Source organism: Penicillium cosmopolitanum (assembly GCF_028827165.1).
Source record: "Penicillium cosmopolitanum strain IBT 29677 chromosome Unknown utg000006l:49.0-5199605.0:1.0-5204138.0, whole genome shotgun sequence".
In the NCBI taxonomy this organism is placed as follows: Eukaryota; Fungi; Ascomycota; class Eurotiomycetes; order Eurotiales; family Aspergillaceae; genus Penicillium; species Penicillium cosmopolitanum.
In genome coordinates, this window is record NW_026622676.1 from 2,000,694 (window position 1) to 2,021,728 (window position 21,035).

Below are 21,035 nucleotides of genomic sequence, written 5' to 3' on the forward strand. Positions count from 1 at the left end.
CCTAAACTACCTAAGACAGATTTACATGAATGTCCCATCAGAGCCAGTTCACGCACCGCGCCCAGTCCAGGCTGTCTACCTTGATACCTATCACGACGGCTGCTGTGAATGCTGCCCGGGGACTGAGCAGCCTCCGCAATAGGTTCGCAAGATAGAACAGGGCCCCGAATCGAACACGGGCGCCGCGACAGATGTCACGATGGACTAACAAGTAGTCCAGGGCTGGTGCACGAAGCACGTGGAAAATGGTATTTGATATATCGCATCCGATACAGAGCTTATTCACTTCCGAGAAAGGAATTTCAAGGCATGAATCTCGCCTTGCGCTCCACCTTACAGCGCGAATGGGTGTTTCGGTTCCTAATATGACAGAATAGCGCCCCAGAGGAGCAAGTAAGTAGGTTAAGTGGGAATAATAGAATAGAACAGACGTCATTAATGAGCATTGGTATCATCTATATCCCGATCAGGTAAAGATCCGGGTTCGCTTGACCGGGCTGCCCATGCGCAGAGACCCAGCCCCGCTCGCCATTCCGTTCAAGAGTCGGCCCATTCCCTCCACATCGAGCTCGCCTCGTTGCAGCATCATCTGATCGGATTCCGCGACGACTTCCTGCTTCGCGGCCTGCGCTGTGGTGTTCTCGTCCGACTCGACCAGTCGAGGTGCAAGGATCATAATCTGATGCTCAGCAGCAACGAGAACGTCGAAGGTCTGTCGCTCCGCCGCCCGGGAAAGACGTGCCGGGGCTGGGAGGTGGCCGATTGCCTGGAAATTCTCGCCCATCAAGTTGACGTCTTGGAATGGTGTCACTCGGCATCGGTTGGATGCGTCAAAGGTGCCGCTGGCCCGCACGGCATTGCGCCAGAGAGAAATCAAACTTGGGATGGCGGCACTGTGGTTACCGTGACGAAGGAGAATTGATTCGTCTGGGAGACCTTCTTGCGATGAGGTAATTTGGCAAACGGAGATTTCACCGCGGAGTGAAGGGCTCGCGGCGGTCATAGAGCCCTTAAGAAGCGTATCCTCGCGCACTCGCTTGGTGGACGGCGTCATTGGCGCGAACCTGGGTCGTTGTTGCTCCGCATCCGATTGTGTGTTGGACAGCGGTGCCACGATACGACCACTAACTGCGTAGGTGGTCAGCGAACCACCAGTTACGCCTTGTACGCTCGACTGTCGGTGCAAAGGGCCCTTCATGGTACCAGGCCCAGCACCTTCGATATCCCAAACGCCCCATTCGCCGTCCGCGAGCAGTACCATAACAGCTCGTCCACCCAGAACCCAATTCGCATCAATAATGGTCTTGCGACGGGGAATACCTGCAGAGCCGTGCTCAAATCCGGGGTAGAGACTGATGAGCCATCGACCCTCTGTGTCGATACTTTCGTAGTCCTCGTTCGCGCTAGACGAGCGGCGCGATGACTTTGAGGGCTTCGGGGCAGAGAAGCAAGAATAGATCTTGACGCAGCCACTGTGAAAAGCCACCAAGATATTTGAGTGACGAGCCGAAGGGTATGAAGAAGGATTGAAAGCAATCTTTTGAGCTGGTGATGGCAAGGCCCGTCGTTGAGTGACAATATCTTCCTCAATTAGTCGATGTTGGATATCTTTGTTAGATGAGTCTTCTCGAATAGGAATCCGATTTAGTAGGAGGGCGCCAGATCCCTCGGCGGAGTGTGTGGCAACCAGAAGATCCCACTCCCCTGACGGTGTCGCCCGGCTGCGTGATTTGCGACGATCATGTTCCTCCTCGAGTTCCCGGCAGGTAAATGCAAGGGATACACCGCGTGGAATATCTTGGTGAGTCACACCTCCATTAACAGTGAAACTCTGGACGCTCCAGCTCGCCATATCGGTCTGTTCGGGGTGAGGCGGGGTGAGCGGGAACGCGACGACCCGCGTTGAAAGATCGGAGCAAACAGCTGCAACAACAATCATATTCTTCACAATGGGTGGGAATGGATCAAGTGGCGAGCGCGCTTCTTCGGGTTGAACACCAGGGACTGCAATGTCAAGCACTCGGCTGCCCAAGGGGATATCGATCTGGCGTAGGATGGCCTCAAAAGGGAAGGAAGGGTTGACTTCGGATTCTTCGGTGCTGAAATCATAGCTGGGCTTTTCTTGAGATGTGGACACTTCTGGCGCATCTTCCTCATCAGAGTCAATGATCATGACCGAATCTCCTCCATTGTTTCCAGAGCTTTTTTCTTGCACCGAGGGCTCAGGCCGTTTCAATTCGGAGAATTGTCTGCCGCCTCTCCAAATGACTTTCAACCCAGTTTCATATCCATAAATGATGATCGAAGAGCCGTTCCGAGCTCGAATGGGATAGGCTTTAGCTGCGTGGACACGATGGGGAAGTCGATAGCTAAGAATTTGCAGAACAGATCGCATTAGTCACAGAACTTGATCGCCAGCCACTAGGTAGATAAATCATTTACCTGAGCTGCAAGCCATCTTCTCGAGATCGAGCTAGAGGAGTAGTAGGAAAAGAGGGCATTGCGCCGGTAGCAACGCTGACAGGGTGCTGAGCTTCAAGCACAGGCGCCGAATGGCACCGCAGGGATGATGAGCAGGCTCAATCTCAAGATACCAAGTCCGTGAATCGCGTGGACAAGGTCCAGGTTGAAATCGAGGGAGAAGTGTGTGTTTGTGTCGTAGTGGTGGGGGTTGTGGTGGTGGTTGAGAGGGGAGGAAGTTGTTGTGGTCGGCAGCTTTGCAAAGAAGTTGGAGTTGCCAATGCCAATGCCGATCCAATGCCGCCCGCGTTCTGCGCGTCTGCGTCTCCCACTCCGACCAGATCCCGCAACCAAACATTGAACGACATCAACACTCGACATGCTATCCGGGCGGAGAACACTCGACTGAAGCTCTGAAAGGGTCTTGGCCATGGAAATATTTACTCCAGCAGGTCGAGCCGTCGGTAGATTATTTGTGACGGCGCTTTACGATCATTACTGCGACTACTAAACAACCACAACCCACCATGGCGTCCGTTCGCTCACTCGGCCTTCACAAACCCTCGGCCGTCTCCTTTTTTGGTTACCGAGGGACTCCTTCCTCCCGATCCTTCTGAGGATCAGTATCAATGGACAACATGTGTGGACGCAAATGGATTGACTGGACCCGTGGACGACGAGTTGGTGTGGACATCGCATTGTGTGGTATGGACTCGCGCAGGGATGGTGAAGAGAATTTTCCGATTGGATCCTGAGAAAGAGGAGATTCGCCATGCTCTATTCACCCAGTTTGCGGAGGGCCATGTTAAACGCTCTGTTCACGAAGGTCCAGGCAGTACAAAGCCTCCCACGATTAGCGCCAGGCCGAATGCTCGGGGAGCCAAACAATCTGAAAGGCAAGCCGCTGAAACCACGCGAACAAATCCAGGTCCAACATTAAATCTCCATGGGGAGGAACAAACGGCAGTGGTGGCTCCCCAGCGCGTCCATGAGAAACTATCACGAGCTCTGGTGGTCGTTCTCAAGTCACAAGCCCACATCTTTTTCGTTGCTGGAAACAGCCATACAATTCCTCTCCCTTTCGAGGTTCAGTCTGTATTTGCTACACCTCAAGGCCTTCTTTTCCAGAGGAAAATTCCGGACGATGATGGGGGTCGCCAACAGCCAACTGCGCCTCCCAACTCTTTCCTAGCTTCTTCGTTGTTCGATCCTCGTGCTTCGCAATCGCAAGATACACCGCTATCACACAGCAGGGGAGACGTCAATCATCAAAGCGTTCTGCTCTCCATGGTTCATCATGGATTCCGAAGTCAACCTCAACCACTGACATTCCTCGGGTCTTCTCACTCATCGATCCTCATTCGGAAATGGGGTTAGTTGTGACATCACAAAACACACGATGGAAACAGAGTAGCATCAGCAGTGCCAAGCGAAGACCTTCTGGGCTGGATGTACTTGATCCTGCCGATGAGATAATCTACATTTCACCCCAAGATGAGCTTTCTGGATCAGGCCAGGTATCTATCGGCGCCCCTCTAATTCTGGTTGTCACCATAAATACAACCACAGGACTTTACACGGTGTGGACTGCGCGCTACAGGGATGATGAACCTGGTGGTTCGATCAAAGAGAAGACTCGCCGACACACAGAGGGTACTCAATCCAAGAGGCGCAGTTCGCACTTTGGAATGGCAACCGGTGCAACAACCCCAGCTGCACGACCCTCGATCCGAGAAAGCTTTGGACCCTGGACCGATAACAAAAACGGTTCCCAGTCTAGGGAGGGGAAGAGTGACCCCGAAGATGACCTGGCCTCTAGAGTCGCTCAGGATTTTGGCGATGTCGGTGTGCCTTTGAAGACATCAAGGCGAGTCAGCTCACTGCTTGCCCGGACAGATCTTGCTACCAGTCAAGATCGCATCACATTCTCCGACCTTGCGACGGGCAGTCAGTCCAATGCCTTACCCCATGGTAGCTTGCGGCAATCGATAGGCGCTGGTAGCACTCGGGGCAGTTTTGGTTTCAATCCTCGTGGCTCATTGCCTCCCACGTCTGGATCTGTTTATAGCGCTGCCGGCAGTGTTGCGGATGCACCCGTCGACAGGCTACTAGAAGAGCTCAACAATGATGTTTTGTCCGAAGGATTCGAGAATATTGCTCTTCGCGAATCAGCATCGGGCCTTCCAGAAGAACTTTTACTCGCAAAAGTCGAGAGCTTCTCTTCAAAGTTTTCGGGCAACTTCAGAGCTTCTGCTTCTGCTTCACAGGCCCAGCATTTAAAGGTCTGCACCTTGGCTTCATCTGATTATAGCAGCACGCGTAACGGAAATGCAGTCTCAGTGGCCGTTTGTATCCTGGATCACGACTCTCGGAACATGGCAATTGTGAACCTGAGAGCGGAAAGAGTCGCTGCATCAAAAAATCGAATGGGAAAGAAAGCCAGCACCCGAGACAAGCGCCCATTGTTAGTTCATGCAACAGGCATCCAGCATGCTCCAAATATTTGGGATACGTGCCGAGTCACAGACGGTGGAATTTCACGTATTCTAACACTGTCTGTTACTGAGAATGGAAAGCGTGAGTTGTCTCTACAAACGCTCTGGGGTAGCCCAACAAAAATCGAAGTTCCGGTTCCTTTACAGCTTCACGAGCCGCATGGGATTTCTGCCAACGAACTCGTCACTCGCCCAAGGGATAGTGGTGTCAACCGTGTCATGGCAGACCCGAATCTTGTTTTTGAGTCATTTGATCATGGCTGTTCAAAGGGAAAGATTGATCTGGTTGATACTGAGAATCAACGGCACAGGCTGCAAATCCTCATGGAGCCTCGCAATGATCTCGTGAAAAGGGTCCTAAGGGTTTGCAAGTTTGTGCTTCGTGAATCCGAGAAAGCAGGTGACGGCATGTTGGTAGCCTGGTGGGAAGTCATGAAATGGCTGCGAGGAAAAGAGGAAATCGAGAACGATCTTGAGTTCACCGCGTTGGTGGTTGTTCTATTCTCTTTGGCTGTCCCCTTCATCAAACAGCCCCCGCTCCAAACTCCAGCGAAACGAACTCGCCGAAAGAAGGGTCTTCTCAGATCAAGCAGTGGCGGCTACGTGGACTTGGAAAGCTGGGAGACTATGCTCGATTTAGAGTCTGGCGCATGTGGCTCCACCGCGCCCTGGATGTCAGGCAGTGCCTGGGGTTGGATTGTGGAACAAGATGCAATTGAGGATCTTGCTATCCGCGACGTACAACGAACACCTAAAATGGATCAACCCGCCGCAAGTCGTTCCACATATCGCCACAATTCTTATGTGACTAGATGCACATCGCTATGTCGTGAATTTCTCCAAACTCCCCAGGGCTCTAGGGCGTTTGGTTCAGAGGGCTACTTGCCTATCTCTGGTTCCTTCCCCGAAAGCACTAGATGCACTGCCTTGGGTACTATCCTCGTGGGCCTCCACCTGTTCCGAGAGGAGCAGAAGCTTTCCACTTGTGATACTGAGGAATCCCAACATCCTCTGGGACTGCTCGCCCCAATCCTCGCTCAGCTTGGTGGCTGGCTCGGTTGGGAATCCTGGGGTTGGAACGAAGACGCCTACTATGGCACTGAGATGGCTAGCATGGAGCGTTGGAACTTTGAAGATACTCGAATCTCACTGCTCAATGTTCCCGCAGAGCCCTTTACTCCTCCGTCAATTTTTGCTTTCCTCATGGACGCTGCACGCCAAGTTTCCACTCCATTCCTTACTCTTCTGGATATCGTCAGTGCCTCGGACAGAGCCCCTAGGAAAGGGCGGATGTGGCAAGAATGCTTCCACATCACACCAAGAACATTGGCACTGAATGGCTTTCTCTCTGACATTCACAATGTGTCGACCCACCTAGAAAAGACCAAGCTTCTTCATCGCTGGGGTTTAACTAAGAGCATCATTGATACTTTCCCTGAGGGTGTCGGGGCGCCGTTATACGAAGCAGTGATGCAATGCCAGATCGAGGCTTCGACATCTTGGAGTTCCATTTTGCTGGAGCTTATCGATCGAGAGGACCTCTATATGTCAATGAATCCTGTTCAAGCTCCTTCGTTTGCATCGCCACAACAGCCTATGGTGTCTCATGATGCACTCCGTGATTTCCATAACATCAGCACTTCGGCCTTAGAGCTTGATACCATCAATGCTTTTGAAGCTTCTGCCGAGGCTGATCGTTTCTCTGTTACTCGTTTGGTTTTCAGGGAAGACAAACGCTTCCTAGAGGCTGCTCGTCTTCTCAATCAATCCAAGGCACCCGTTGCAGATTGCGTGCCCGAGGCTGATTGGACAGACTCCGATTTGCTCGAGGCGCAAAAAGAGATCGTCCAGCTTGTGTCGTTCCGGACACTTTCCACTCCTGCTGGCCGCGCCATGATCTCCTTCAGCGGACGTTTACCACTGTTAACGGAGAAGCTGCCGATCCCATCTTTCTCTTTGCAATGTGTCATGAAGCCATCGAATGTGACTGTTTCTGCTGAGAGGTCTGCATTTACGGAGGAAAAGGTTTGCTGGGCTTTCTTCCATAATGGAGTGTCCACAGGTCTTGCGATTTCCAAGGCATCTAAGGGAATCGATACCTCCTGGATCTTGTTCAATAAGCCGCAGGACCTTACGAACCGCCACGCTGGGTTCCTGTTAGCTTTGGGTCTGAATGGGCATTTGAAGTCACTAGCCAAATGGGTGGCCTTCAAGTATCTGACACCCAAGCACACGATGACATCCATTGGCTTATTGCTTGGTCTTTCCGCATCATATCTAGGCACAATGGATACGCTCATCACGCGTCTACTCTCTGTCCACGTTACCAGGATGTTACCTCTTGGAGCAGCAGAACTCAATCTCTCCTCTCTGACTCAAACAGCCGGTATTATGGGTATTGGCCTGCTTTATTGTGGCTCACAGCATCGACGCATGAGTGAAGTTATGCTGTCGGAGATCGAAAACATTGAACAAGAAGAACAATCTGCTTCGCAAGAAGATTTGCGAGACGAAGGTTACCGCTTAGCTGCCGGTTTCGCTCTGGGACTCATTAATTTGGGCAAGGGCAAAGACCTTCGAGGAATGCGAGATATGCACATCGTCGAACGCTTGCTGGCCATTGCCGTTGGCACCAAAAATGTTGATCTGGCTCATGTTCTTGATCGGGGTACTGCGGGCGCCACAATTGCTCTTACCATCATCTTCATGAAAACCAACGATGCAGTGCTGGCCAAGAAGGTCGACATTCCCGACACCACCGTACGCTTTGATTATGTCCGACCTGATCTCTTCCTTCTGCGTACATTGGCGAGACATCTCATCATGTGGGATAGCATCTCGCCTAGTATGACATGGATCAAGGAGAGTCTGCCAAAGATCTACCGTCGACGATCCCGTCTTACTGGCATCAATCAGCTTCAGAGTGAAGACATGCCGTTCTTCAACATTCTCGCTGGTCTTTGCTTTGCTCTCGGCCTTCGCTACGCTGGATCTGGTAATACACAGGCAAGGGATCTACTGCTGTTCTACCTAGATCAGTTCATCCGCATCTCGCGACTCCAGGTAACAAACTACGATGCCAAGCTCGCCCGAAACTCAGTTAGGAACTGTCAAGACGTCGTGGCTCTATCCGCGGCCGCGGTCATGGCTGGCACCGGTGATTTGGCACTATTCCGACGCCTGCGCTCACTTCACGGTCGAATCGATCCTGATACGCCTTATGGCAGTCACATGGCAGCCCATATGGCAATCGGCATGCTCTTCCTTGGTGGAGGTAGCCATACACTCGGCACATCCAACCTTGCAGTGACATCCCTTCTCTGCGCTTTCTACCCCATCTTCCCAACGACCGTCCTCGACAACAAATGCCACTTACAAGCTTTCCGTCACCTCTGGGTCCTAGCCGCAGAACCGCGCTGCCTCGTCCCGCGCGACCTCGATACCCGCCGTCCAATCTCCATCCCCATCACAATCTCCTACCACGTCGGCGACACCCACACCATCACCGCCCCATGCCTCCTCCCAGACCCAAGCGGTATCACACGAATCGAAGTCCGCGGTCCAGACCACTGGCCTCTCATCCTAGACTTCAGCCAAGACGACGCCCTCCGCAATAAATTCCGCCACGGCGATCCATCCGTCTACCTCCGCCGCAAAGCAACCTACAGCCCATCCGGCGCCCCAACCTCCATATTCGCCTCAACCCTCACAGGCCTCAGCGAAGCCCAAGACATCCTCCCCACAGCCGCAGCCACAGTCTCAACCTCAGCCAAGGGCCTCCCACCATCCGCCCAACTCGGCCGCGAGTCCTTACTTTCCGGCTCCCTCTCCCTCGCAGCAACCCCATCCCAATCACCATGGGACTGGATCTTCCAACTCCCCTCTCTCCAAGGCCTAGATATTCGCGAACGCTCCCTCGTCCTCCCATCTTCCTTCCCAGCCCCCTCCCCGCGTATCTCCACACAAACCGTCACTGCGCCCCCTTGGCTTCGCACTTCGGCCGTTGACGCAAGACTCGCGCTTTCGCATACGGTGCGGAATGTCATTCAATCTGCTCGTGGTCGGGGCGCGGACCCGGACCAAGTTCGCGATAGAATTTGGCAACTGCGTCTCATGTTCGATTGGCTTGAGCGCGTCAATTCGGGTGACGAGTCGAACAGCTTGACTGCGCAGGGCGCGTCCCCGTCCCAGTCCCAGTCTTCTGGATTGTGGTTGCGGAGGGACTTTGTTGAGGAGGCCAAGTGGCGGATTTGGGGTGTGCAGGCAGATGATCAGGAACAGAGTTAGTGGGTCGGTGTGATGGGGTGTGGAGTATTGTTTAGCAGTTTTCTTTTTCTTTTTTATGTGTGTGTGCCTATTTTCCTTGACGGTCTCCTGCATGTGGTCGGTGTTCGTTCTATCGTGTATACTTGAGCGAGTGGGTATTCCTGTACTAGTACGATATGATATCCATGGTATGACAATGCATGCATTTTGAATCTTATACTAGTGGTACGAGTAGCTACACCTGGGCCGCTGGGTTCAAGTTCAAGTTTATTTCCAGTAACCAAGTCCCGATCGACCCACTTAATTCCAGTCAGTTTATATAGAGAACCCTGCGAGTAGCTGGGTAGACCCATTTTCGGAGCAAGGTAAGGTAGCCCGTGTTCGGTCGGCACTCTCAGATAAGAGAACTCCAGATAACAAACCACAACCACAAAAGGCAAGTTACCCTTTTTCCAATGTCTGGAACGCGGCCCGAAAGTCTCTTCGGAACAAATAAAAGCTATGACCATGGGGCACGAACCTTGGAAGTATGGACGAGATGTGGCACCTGGACATGGGCATGTGCATATCAAATTTTTCTTGCAAGCTCGACAGACCCACTGTGTATCCACAAGCCTAATTCAAAATTCGTTTTACGCGTTTACCCTAAGCTAAAGGAGGGTCTGTACACCGTAGAATGAGGAATCTGTCCTGGGGTGAGTCAGAGGAAATCGTAAGAGCTTGCCTGCCAGGTTTGGCGATGAATACACGTGGTGAAGACATGGAGGGCCCGAGCCCCAGCCGGGCGCGATCGCGATCATGCTATTTTTGTGTAAGGGTACGTGTAGGGATGAATAAGAATCTTCCAGGGGTGTTCTAGATTAATATGAGTATCGTATCATCTTCAAATATAGAATGGTCATGCATTCGGAATATAGATAGGGTATTAGGTGCTTATTTTAGAAAGAGGAAAGTAAGGCGAGTTCCATGGCAGCCACAATCAGCCAGAGCCCCTATCGTACGGGCCAGGGTAGGGTCCAAGCACCCCAGTCAGTCTTGCCACAGCACCGCGTGATCGAAATGATAAACGAAAAAGGGACTCTCCTATCCGCGGAGATTCTGGTCGATGGGTCTCGACCTGTCAGGGAAGCTGAAGGAGAAAAAAATAACTCATAGAAACCTCTGATAGGCTAGCCGGTTTCGTGGATGGAGTCAAGCTCAAGATATCAAGGAAATTTTTCATTGATCGGGTGATTGTGAATCGGGAGATCGGCATGGACTGGGTGGCAAAATGCAGGATTTGCGCAGGTTTGCCGGGCAGGGGAGGGCAAGCTAGCAGAGAGCTACGCGGTACGGGAACGGCCTGGGCTGGGCTGGGTCGGGTCTGCGAGTGGGTTCGGGTTCCCGGCACACGGGTTTGGTTTGTTTTCGGTATGGCCGTCCCATGACCGTCTGAAAAAAAGCGCAAAAAAGCTAACCACTTCTATACTAGGCAAGGAATTGAGAATAGGATATAAACGTGTTCAATGTCCTGCTAATTCGAGTATCATCAATTCAATCCAATTCACTTCACTCCTCCTCACTTCACTTCACTTCACTCAAATACCAACTCTCGGTATATACCAACCAACCCAACCAAACCACCCAACCACCCTCCACAAATCAAAATGGTTGCTTGTCCCTACATCGGCAATGGCCCCTACGGCACCAGCCCTCGCTCCGCCGCCTCCAGCACCAGCAACGTCACCGGCGCTAAGCTCGACGCTGAGCAAATCGAGAGCATCTTCCAGGACATGAACAAGTCCCAGGAGTCTGTCCCTGCTGGATCTTCCTCCTCCCGCCGCTTCTCTTGGTTCTCTCGCCAGTACGTTCAAGCTTTACTTCCAGTTCACTTTATTTTTGATTTGAACATTCGCTAATTCATACCTCAGGACCAAGAAGCTCAACCGTCGCAACTCGGAGAAGCCTGCTTCCAAGTAAAAAGGCCTGGCCTTGACTATACTTGGAGACTGGGCTGGACTAGTCTAGTCCACTCAAACACACAAACTAGCCTGAGATGGCGAACGAAGATGCTGGGATGCTGGGCATTTGGGCTATAATTTTTTAACGACTTAATTCATGGGAATACGGAATATATAATATAATAGAAAAAATATCATAAAATATTTTATAATAATTCTTCTTACTCGAGTTCTTTCTGTGGTGTTCGTTTAATGCTTTTTTGGTCACCCTGGCTAACTAGTACATTGAATAACTGTAATCCTCACTACTCCTCCAAGGGCGGTTGAATCAGCTGTCATAGGACAAAATAGAACCCATCGCGCCCGGCGGACATTAACTTTTCATTTTTATATTTTCGATTTAGTATACTAGTAGTTAACGCCTGGTTCGTGCGAGGAGCTTGAACTTGAAGTGGGTCCACCCTCCACCTAGGCGACCCCTAGGCAGGGCTTGGATAGATAGAGATAAAGTGGAACGGGCTTCAAAGTTAGCGCGACGGGAATTTTCCAGACTAGCTGCAGTAGTACCCCCAAAATTACGGCTCAGCTCCCATCATTTCGTCGCTTATACCATCATATTGAGAACTAAATATGGGAGTAGACAATTTCAATCACTTCCTATTGGCGCAGAGCATCAAATACGTATAAGCACTTCAGTTGTATATGCAGTCATCATGTATGGATCCTAAAATGGAATGAGACGTACATGCACCGTGACCGTGACCTAGGCATACGTGTACATCTACTGTGGCCGGGCCCAAGACGTCAGGCTCCTAGTTATTCAGATTGGGAGGTATATTTCTAAGTATCTCTAGCTTGAACTTGAAGTACTAGTATTTCCAAGGTTCTAGGGTTCAGGAAACCATGACAGTGCTGGAAGTAAATAGCGACACATTTCTCTAAAATAAGTAGTAGATGGTTTTTGAATTCAAGTTCAAATTGAACAGAGTCGGTTTTAATATTACCTCTAGTAACGATATTGCTGATATCTGGAATGATATATTTTTGGTGTTAACTTCAAGTTGTAAACCCAGAGTTGAAATATGTCATGAATCTATGTATAAAAGCCACGCTTCGATGCAAATTCGACCAAACCAGAAAAATCAAGAATATTTCGACGCACAAAATCCCAAGAGGCCCCAGGGTTACTAGTAACACAATCACGTCGATCGATGTTGACCCTCTCTCAACAAACCCCTGTCACCAGCACCACCCTTTTGCCACAACCAAACACCCTCAACAGCCCAAGCAGTCGCACTAGCATGTCGTCCAATACCCGACGCAACTGGCGGACCAGCATCATTTTCTCCATCCTTCTTTCCCCCATCATCAGTCTTAATTTTACCCAACTTCGAGCTCGAGTCCGCCCCACCATCCGCCTCAGTCAACATCCCCGCAACAACACCCTCTTTCTCAATACAGAACCACAACCCCTCAGATAACTGTCCACCCCGTTCTCCAAACTCAGCTTTACCCAGCCTATACAAAATCCGACCAAGAACTTGCCACGCAACACACCGCTGCGCAGGGAAAGTCGAACGTGATAGAATCGCCAGCTCGGGAATCGTGTAGCCCGCAGCTTGCGGGTCGTCACCGTGGTGATGCAGGCCCAGGTTTGTCGGGAGGGAGAGGGACGTTTCCGGCGCGAGGATGGTTCCGCGGAGCGAGAAGCGGATTGCGGAGGGGGCCATTGAGATGGCATTGCTGGCGGGGTGGTAGGCGGATGTGGAATCGGGATCTTCTTCTGAGGATGAGGGGGGTTGGAGCCAGGAGAGGGATGAGGGGTCGTGGGTGATTTCGGGGAAGTAGTGGGTTTTTAAATCTTCGAGGAAATTGGGCGATGATGGGTCGAGTGTTGGCATTGGTTGTGTTGGTTGGGGGAAGTGGAAGCGTTCGATGGTTGATGGGTCCATGTTAGGATACTCTGAGGCCGGGTGGAGGTCCTTTGGAACGTTGGTTGGGGGGAGGTCGTCGTGCCCTGGTGGCGGCTTCGGTGTAGACTGGGTAGAGGCAGGTATGGGGTTGGTGGTTGGTGGTTTCTTGGGTGTTGCTTCCTTGGCCGTGGGTGGGATATCGAAGGAGACCGATTTCTTGGATTGGGAGGGTAATTCTTTCTCGTCCTTCGCTTCTTCCGGCTTTGCGGGGGTTGATGAAGGAGTGCTGTCGCTAGTCTTTTCATCTTCGTCGATCTTTGCACGACGCAAGAAACGTTCTAGGAGTCCAGGGTCCAGCGATGCCATCAGCTCTTCCCGCTCTTTCTCGATCTGCGCCTCTGACATGGACGCCAGATGGCGGGTGTTTTCCTCCCCGATGGACTTCTTGTCATCCTGTATAGTGGGCGGGGTAGATTTTGCAAGATCTTCTTTCGGAGGAACAGTAGGGGTGGCTTGCTCAGCACGTCGCTGCTTGAACGACGAGGGTTTGTTGCGGCGACGGTGGGCGGGGAACCCAGTCGAAGAAGCGGTGGGCGTCGGTGCGGGCGGGGTGGCGGTGGTGGGAGCTCTCTCGCGGATTTCACCGATCAAGTCAAATGGCGAGGCAGGAGGGTTGGAAGGGATATTGATATCGCCCTCGAGGTCGAGAGCGAAACGCTCGCCGGGGGAAAGCCATGATGGGATGCAAAGAGGAAAAAAAAGAAGTTATGTTATGTCAGGGCGGGGCCTGCGGCTCAACCCTTCCATAAACTAAAATTGGGGTATGCATGCATGACGCTAACCAGAACGGGTTAGCTCTGGCGACGGATATGCTAGGCTCAAAAAGGAACCCTGCGTAACCATTGCAAGTCTGGGGAGTTCACCAGCTTGACCAAGTCCTGCGTATTATTCACTAGGGATCTACACAGACAGTAACAAATGATATTTGTGTTAACCGGGGACTCAATTGGTATTCAATAGATCCCCCTCTTTTCTCTGCCTCGCCTTCTCACCCATCGTCACCATCCCTATACTTCTCACGCTTGTTGATGCCCAACATCTTATCCGATTATACTGCAGATGCGATCGATCTCCAGTTCTAAGACTAGATAGAGTCACGCAGCAACCACAGTAATGTCCAAATCGGAAGAGAGAAAATCCCGATCCAGGAGGACCCCGTTGAAAGTATACTGGAAGGTCGGGTCCCCAGATCTCGTACTGGGATCATCGACGCAACAGGCGTCTAGACCTAAGAGGGTTGCGGAGCCGAAGTATACGCGGGAAAATGATGGACCACCTCCACTAACGCCAGATCCGCGCCTATCGAAGAGAGGAATTGCATCGAATGACTTCATGAAGAGTTGAATATTACTTGAAAGTATAGGTTTCATGTGGTCAGAGATCTCTCACTATGAACTCGAAACTAGCTACCATCGGAACTATTTGATACCACGCTTAGATACTCTTTTTCCCAAGCGCGTGTGCCCTGGTTAACTGTAAATTCGAGCACATCCAAACTGCTCCTTGATCGCTTTTCCCCTTTCCTACCCTTTTTTTTCCTTTTCGCCCTTTCCCGCCCTTTTCTTTCTCTTTTCTTCTCTTATCCCTCTCCTCTTTCTTTTCTTCCCTTCTTTCTTCTCTGATGTCCTTTTCTCTTCTTTCCTATCCACCACCACCATCAGTTTTGATGTTCTTGTTTCATTAATCTAATTCCCCGACACTATCTTCTCCCCCCCAAACATTTGTGGTTTTATTCATCCAATCTGGTGTTCCATTCCCACACCCATTCATCCACCTCCCACCTTATTCCCCCCCCAATTTCTCTACACCTCGCCCCGACCGTGTCGACCTGAATCCACCACGTCCAACATCCATCTCCACCTTCAACGTTCAACACCATCCTCTCTATCATTTATTCACCTTTCACCATCAGTGATTTTACGCCAATTCGTCATTTTCCACAGCCATGGCCACGGAAACTCCTGGGACGGGTGTCCCGAAAGAAGAAGCCCCGCCCGTCGAAGACACCAAGGCCGAAGGGCTGAACACCCGACGTGCCTCCACCACTAGGCGGTCGCGTCGAAAGAAGGATGAAGAGACAGCCAACACCCCGGATACAAAGACCAAAAAGGAAAAGGAAAAGGAAACAAAGGAAAAAGAAAAGCCTACTCGCGCCCCTCGTCGTCCACGCGAAAAGTCCACGACCACCGCGGCAGCGCGCAAGAAGGCGAAATTGGAGCAACCGGATGAAGGCACGGGGGCTGGTGCAGCTGGTGCAGCTACTTCCACTGCAAACCCCCAGACCCCATCACAGAAGGCTGCTGCTGCTCCCTCCCCTCAACCTGCACCTGTTTCCACTCCATCAATTTCCACTCCAGCTCCAACTCCAATTCCCGCACCGTCTCAAGCTCCTACACCTGTACCTGTACCAGTAGCTGCACCTGCACCCGCTCCCTCACCCGCACCCGCAGCCACGCCAACACCCGCGGTGTCTGCGCCTGCGACTGCTCCCCCCGCTGCCCCCGCCCCAACGCCAACATACTCCCCAAGTCCACACCCACCACCATCTGGCCCTGCTTATAACATTCACCAATCGTATCCGCCTCGGCCTCATTCACAACCCCCTCCTCCTCAGCAAACGCAGCCACCACCTCGAACCAGTGGTCAGAACTTTGACCCGATTCGTTCAGCTTTCGGCACCGCTTCTCCCGCGCCAGCTTATAGCCCTCCAACACATACCGTTTCGCCCCAAAATAACTATCGTGCCAGTGCCTCGCCGGCGATTTCGAGTATCATCGACCCACCTACCCAAAGCTCACAACCGTCCTATCCACAACTTACTCGATCTACCTCTGGACATGTCTCGACCGTTTCCTCCCCGGCGCCGCCTTCTGTGGCTCCTGCACCCTCTCATCCTTCCTTAGCTCCATCACCAATGCCTATATCGTCACCGTCAAACGGTCCAGCTCCCGTGTCCCAGTCAATACCATCCAATTACCATGCATCATATACAGCTTCAGGTCAACGTCCATCGCTGTCCCAACCTCCCCAGTTGGAGCTCTCCCCGCCAGCGCTGCAACCCCCTCGACAACCCGAACCCCCGGTGCAAGCATCTACCCCGCAGAAATCACAACAATCCTCAGATGCCATGGATATTGACTCGAAGGAGCAAGTCGCATCAAGCGCAAAGAAAGAGAAGGGTACCGCTACCGCGCCCTCTTCCAAGGCCCCATCACCAAAGCCGGGCCGCGCAACCAAGGAAGCCCCTCCACTTCCTCAAGGATCCGGACTGATCACCACTGCCTTATTTGGCGGCGCAGACGATTCCAAGTCACCGGATGCGCGCAGTACGCCAAACATCATTGTTCACGTTCCCCTCCAAAAGGGCAATCATATCGTCAACTTTGCGCAATTAGCAGAGGAGCAATATGGATTCGCAGCTTTGCATCCTCGCCTGGCTGCGCACAAAGAGCGTCTTGCCCGTGTTGCTGCGGCGGGTGCTGCTCTCGAGCGCAACGACAAGGGCAAATCTGCCGGAGAGAGCGCCGAGGAAGATCTGAGTCTCGATGTAGATCGCGATAGTGATATGGATGGAGATATTACCATGGGAGGAGCAGGAACCGGGACCAATGGTGCGCCCTCTGAAGCCAGTGATGGCAAGAAGAGGCGGCGGAAGAAGGTGGAGGAGTACGATCGAGACGACCCTTTCGTTGACGACAGTGAGATGGCTTGGCAGGAACAAGCCGCTGCGAGTAAAGACGGATTCTTCGTGTACAGTGGCCCACTCGTGCCAGAGGGTGATAAAGTGCAAGTGGAACGGTTAGTTTTCTTCTTTTCTTTGGTTTCCCACCTGAACCACAACCACATACTAACCAACCAAACAGTGCCGACGGAACAATCAAACGCGGTCGTGGTCGTGGACGAGGCACAGGCCGAGGTAGAGCCTTGGCTTCACACCCCCATGTCCCCATCGCTGCAGCGGTCCCCATATCCCAAGACACAGGCCTACCCCTACGCGGTCCCGGTTCAAGAGGCGGTACCTCACGCCGACCACGCGGGTCCAAAAAAGCCGATGCTGAAAAACACGGCGAACGAAATGGCACCACGGCATCGGCGGCCCATGAAGGCCGCGGTGGTCGTGGAGGCGGGTCTGGTCGTGGCGGAAGCTCAAGTACCCGTGGTGGGAAATTGTCCGCGTCAACGCCTTCCACGCCTGCCCATAATAATAATACTCCATCAGTGATGTCGATGATGGATCTTGCGCCTGCTCCGCCGAACTTGACTCCTAACCACAATTCTAATCTCGCCCCTACGCCGGGTCCTAGCCCGCTTGCTGGTCCGAGCTTGTCATGACAATAGACAGATTGTTTTGCTTTTTCTGTGATGTTTGAAGATTTCGTTTTCCTCCTCCTCTTGCTTTCTATACTTATGGAGTTTATTCTTATGTGACTCTGTGTGTTTTGCACTTCATTTCGGTGTCGGTGTAGGTGTCGGTATGGAAAGAATGGTTGTACGTTGTTTTTCTCGTGACTGATCTCAGACTTGCTGTTTGCTTGCTTGCTGCTGCTTTTTTTTATTGTCTTCGTTTCGTTCCAGAGCCTTGTTTTGCTGTTTGCGTGTGAATCTGTATCTATACTCGTACATTTTTTAAATGTTTTTTATTTATGGTTATGGTTTTGATCCCTGTTCGTGGGACATGAATGCATTGACATCGCGTCTATGAAAGAACTTGAATGGTATTAGTGGACCCTTAGGCTGCATTCTGATGTAAAACTTCTACTAGTATCTAGTAGACTAGTACTCAATAGGGAAATCGCCACGGTACCATATACTCATACTCATACTCATACTTTGAAGAAATAAAATAATCAGATTTAATATGAAATTGAAATATCATCAGATCAGAGCTTGCACATATGTACGCCGTATCATGCAGGGAGAAGGAAACAAATCACAAGTCCAAGATCGTCCGTCGTCATTTGGTCGGTCGTTGCCAGGATGAAGGGAAGGTCATTGAGAAGGAAGCGAAGGGGAACCAGAGCCGGAGGCAAAAAAAGAGGGATGTCCAGAAATAAAGTGGGGGGGAATAGAATGGAAGATAAAAGAAGAGAAGGCAGGATGAGGGGAAGAAAGAACCAAACAGACATGAAATGAGATGAAAAGAAAAGAAAATGAAGTCGGTTGGGGAAGTGAATGGATGAATTGGATGAAACAGTGTGCTTGCCTTCAGCTCCGCTTCGCCTTGATTCCGAATCCGATTGAGGTAGGGTTGGGATAAATTCAATTGCCCTCACAAGGTATCCAAGACGAAGTTGACAAGAAAAGGCAAGACAAGGCAAAGAAAGTAGGTGGTAGAAGAAATGGGTTCGATGTGGGCTAATGCAGCTCGAAGGCGCAGTGAGAATATCATATTCATGCATATGCAAAAAGCATCTGAGATGGCCAGACTTCGCGAGAAATCATTTCAAACATGGCATATCGGCATCCCTGACTCGTGTCGGTATTTTTTGTCTTTATTTTTTCGTTGTTTGTTCCGCGTTTCAAAGGTACTCGGTACTCAGGATGTTGCACCTGGCATACCATACCCAGGGTATCCACGATAGTTTCCACCCGCGGAGACTGGTGGGGGTGGAGGCGGACCGGTTGGCGGGGGAGTCGCGCGGATGGGCAATGTAGCTGGGTTCAAGTTTGTGCGAGACTTGGTGTTGTGGGAGCTTGCGGAGCGCGGGCTCATGAAGGGTCGCGAAGGTGCGTCGACGGCTGAGACGGGATCGCCTAGATGCTGGCGGCTGGGGCGGCGGGATCGGTGATCGCTGTCGTCTTTTGTTTCCAGGGACAGGTGCTCCAATGATGGTGGTGGTGGAGACTTTGCGGAGTTGGTGCGGGACGAGTAGCTTTGAGGCTGGTGGCCGTAGTAGCGGTTTGGCATGGGGAACTCGTTGCCGATGTTGAGTGGGATTTCACCCGAGGAAGGCTGTTGTTGGTAGGGCGATTGCTGTGGCTGTGGGGGGCGGACTGTCTTGCTGATGGGTGGGGGAGGAGGCTTGGAGATTGGTGCCGGGATTGGTGCAGGGGCTGGGGGTGCTGCTGCTGGTGGTGTAGGGACAGTAGATGAAGTTGTCGGAGTGGAAGTTTGAGTGTCCTTGAGAGACTTCGGCGCAGGGGGCTGTAAGTAGGACTTGCGGTTGTGACGTTCCATCATACTGATGGCCCATTCTTGCAGGTCGACTGGGGTACGCTTTGCTGCTTGTAGGAAAGCATCCTTGTCCTATATTTGAAAGCGTTAGTCACGGTGATACCCAAAGGTCTAGGTGCAATCTCAACGTACATAAAGCTCCCGTGGAGTTGGGCGCTCCTCAGACTTCTTCAGTAGACACTTGCCAACAAAGTCATGCAGGATGGGCGGGAAAGCATCACTCTTGGGCAGCTTAGGAGCAGTCTCGTGAACGATTTGCTGAAGCAGATCCAAAATACCCATTGGGCCGGCACTGGCTCGGTCTCCGGCCGCAGATTCCGAAGTATCAAATGGGAATCGTCCAACGGCCAGTTCCATGACGGTCAAACCAACACTCCACACATCTGAGCGGACGGTATAGGCGCCTCCCTGAATACGCTCCGGGGCCATGTAGGTCGACGTTCCAACAAAGGTATCGGCGATAGAGTTGACGGTTTCCGTAGCTACACCAAAATCACACAGCTTGATGTTTCCGCGGGAGTTGACTAGGATGTTGGAAGGTTTGATATCGCGATGCATGATACGGTGAACTTCATACAGATAGACCAGACCAGCAAGAACAGATTCTGTAATTTTGCCCAGCACGTCAACTCGAACGGGACCGAAGTTCTTTGAGATATGGTCAAGAGATCTGCGTGCCACAACGTTAGCCACCAGGAGGGGTCATCAACGGGACAGGCTCCCCGCCTAGAAACTTACCCGCAGTCCATATATTCCATACACAGGACGATGTCTCGGGCCTCGTTCTGGAAGGCACCGTAGAATGTCACAATATTGTTGGAATTGCAGTCGTGTCCCACTCGAAGTTCTCGGAGAATCTGTTTTCGCACGTTTTCTTTGGCATCGACTCGGATGATCTGGTAGACGAGCAATTATTTAGCTTGGACTTGGACGAATTGACAATGGAAAAGAAAACACGATCCAAAACACTCACCTTTCGGGCCATGATAACCTTGGTCGATGCGTGCATCACCTTGGAGACTGTGCCTCCATTACCGGCTCCCAGTTCTTTCAACGTCACCAAGTCCTCACTGCGGAGATCGAGTCGGAACTCCAGGCCAATTTCCAGGGTATCTGTACGAGTGCCCTCTGAGTTACCGACCGCCCCGGGAACTTGGGCATCGCCATCAGAGGCATTCGCGGCGGCGGGCTTGGGGGTCGCATTGAGGGCAAGACCTTTGACGTTCTTGCGTTTCAACGTCCGTGCCTTGAACTGGTCGGCCATGGCTGTTTGAACGGGAGAGATAATGACAAGTCGAGGGGTCGACAAAGAAGGTGGGGGAGAAAGGGGAGAGAGAGAAGTCGGCTCAGCGCAAGACCGACCGCGCTGATGGGAGAGGGAGAAGCAGAAGCAGAAGCGCGAACTAGCGGCGGGGAACCCGATATCACCTTAAGATGTGTGCTTGGCGGCGCTGATTGGGCCTTGCGGGCGCATCGACTGGACCAACAACACCGAGAGGATGGGCAGCTGGCGCCAAAAATAGTCAGGAAAGAGGGATGTGCAGGATCACAGGGGGGCGGTGGACTTTGCTAATATGTCTTTCCTACGTTGAAGACTTTACTGTTACTTGAAACACAGGTGTTCCCTGCTTCTCCACTGGTCTTTACCCCATAGGAGCTGTTCCTCGGAAGGAAAATCCCTCTTTGTGAAAGAGTGGATTTGGGGTTGAAGACATTCACCAAAAAT

The 21,035-nt window shown here is 51.8% G+C and overlaps 7 protein-coding genes across 7 annotated transcripts; 3 read left to right on the forward strand and 4 right to left on the reverse strand.

Moving 5' to 3' along the window:
* Positions 1-466: 466 nt before the first annotated feature.
* N7509_005294 (uncharacterized protein) lies at positions 467-2,501 on the reverse strand (the record flags this gene model as incomplete). Its single annotated transcript, XM_056629931.1, has 2 exons — positions 467-2,369; positions 2,443-2,501. The coding sequence occupies 2 exons, from the start codon at positions 2,499-2,501 to the stop codon at positions 467-469; spliced, it is 1,962 nt and encodes a 653-aa protein (XP_056489233.1).
* A 34-nt stretch (positions 2,502-2,535) lies between these two features.
* Positions 2,536-2,892, reverse strand: N7509_005295 (uncharacterized protein; the record flags this gene model as incomplete). Its single annotated transcript, XM_056629932.1, has 1 exon — positions 2,536-2,892. One exon carries the CDS (start codon positions 2,890-2,892, stop codon positions 2,536-2,538), a length of 357 nt encoding a protein of 118 aa, XP_056489234.1.
* Positions 2,893-3,827: 935 nt separating this feature from the next.
* Positions 3,828-9,242, forward strand: N7509_005296 (anaphase promoting complex subunit 1; the record flags this gene model as incomplete). Its single annotated transcript, XM_056629933.1, has 1 exon — positions 3,828-9,242. The coding sequence occupies one exon, from the start codon at positions 3,828-3,830 to the stop codon at positions 9,240-9,242; it is 5,415 nt and encodes a 1,804-aa protein (XP_056489235.1).
* Positions 9,243-10,867: 1,625 nt separating this feature from the next.
* N7509_005297 (uncharacterized protein) lies at positions 10,868-11,180 on the forward strand (the record flags this gene model as incomplete). The annotated part of the gene is made up of 2 exons (XM_056629934.1): positions 10,868-11,064; positions 11,132-11,180. The coding sequence occupies 2 exons, from the start codon at positions 10,868-10,870 to the stop codon at positions 11,178-11,180; spliced, it is 246 nt and encodes an 81-aa protein (XP_056489236.1).
* A 1,180-nt stretch (positions 11,181-12,360) lies between these two features.
* Positions 12,361-14,173, reverse strand: N7509_005298 (RPAP1 family protein; the record flags this gene model as incomplete). Its single annotated transcript, XM_056629935.1, has 3 exons — positions 12,361-13,791; positions 13,998-14,034; positions 14,127-14,173. 3 exons carry the CDS (start codon positions 14,171-14,173, stop codon positions 12,361-12,363), a joined length of 1,515 nt encoding a protein of 504 aa, XP_056489237.1.
* A 906-nt stretch (positions 14,174-15,079) lies between these two features.
* N7509_005299 (uncharacterized protein) lies at positions 15,080-17,466 on the forward strand (the record flags this gene model as incomplete). The annotated part of the gene is made up of 2 exons (XM_056629936.1): positions 15,080-16,932; positions 16,998-17,466. 2 exons carry the CDS (start codon positions 15,080-15,082, stop codon positions 17,464-17,466), a joined length of 2,322 nt encoding a protein of 773 aa, XP_056489238.1.
* Positions 17,467-18,670: 1,204 nt separating this feature from the next.
* On the reverse strand, positions 18,671-20,573 carry ste7 (MAP kinase kinase Ste7; the record flags this gene model as incomplete). The annotated part of the gene is made up of 4 exons (XM_056629937.1): positions 18,671-19,381; positions 19,442-19,979; positions 20,048-20,205; positions 20,283-20,573. 4 exons carry the CDS (start codon positions 20,571-20,573, stop codon positions 18,671-18,673), a joined length of 1,698 nt encoding a protein of 565 aa, XP_056489239.1.
* Between the last annotated feature and the right edge of the window lie 462 nt (positions 20,574-21,035).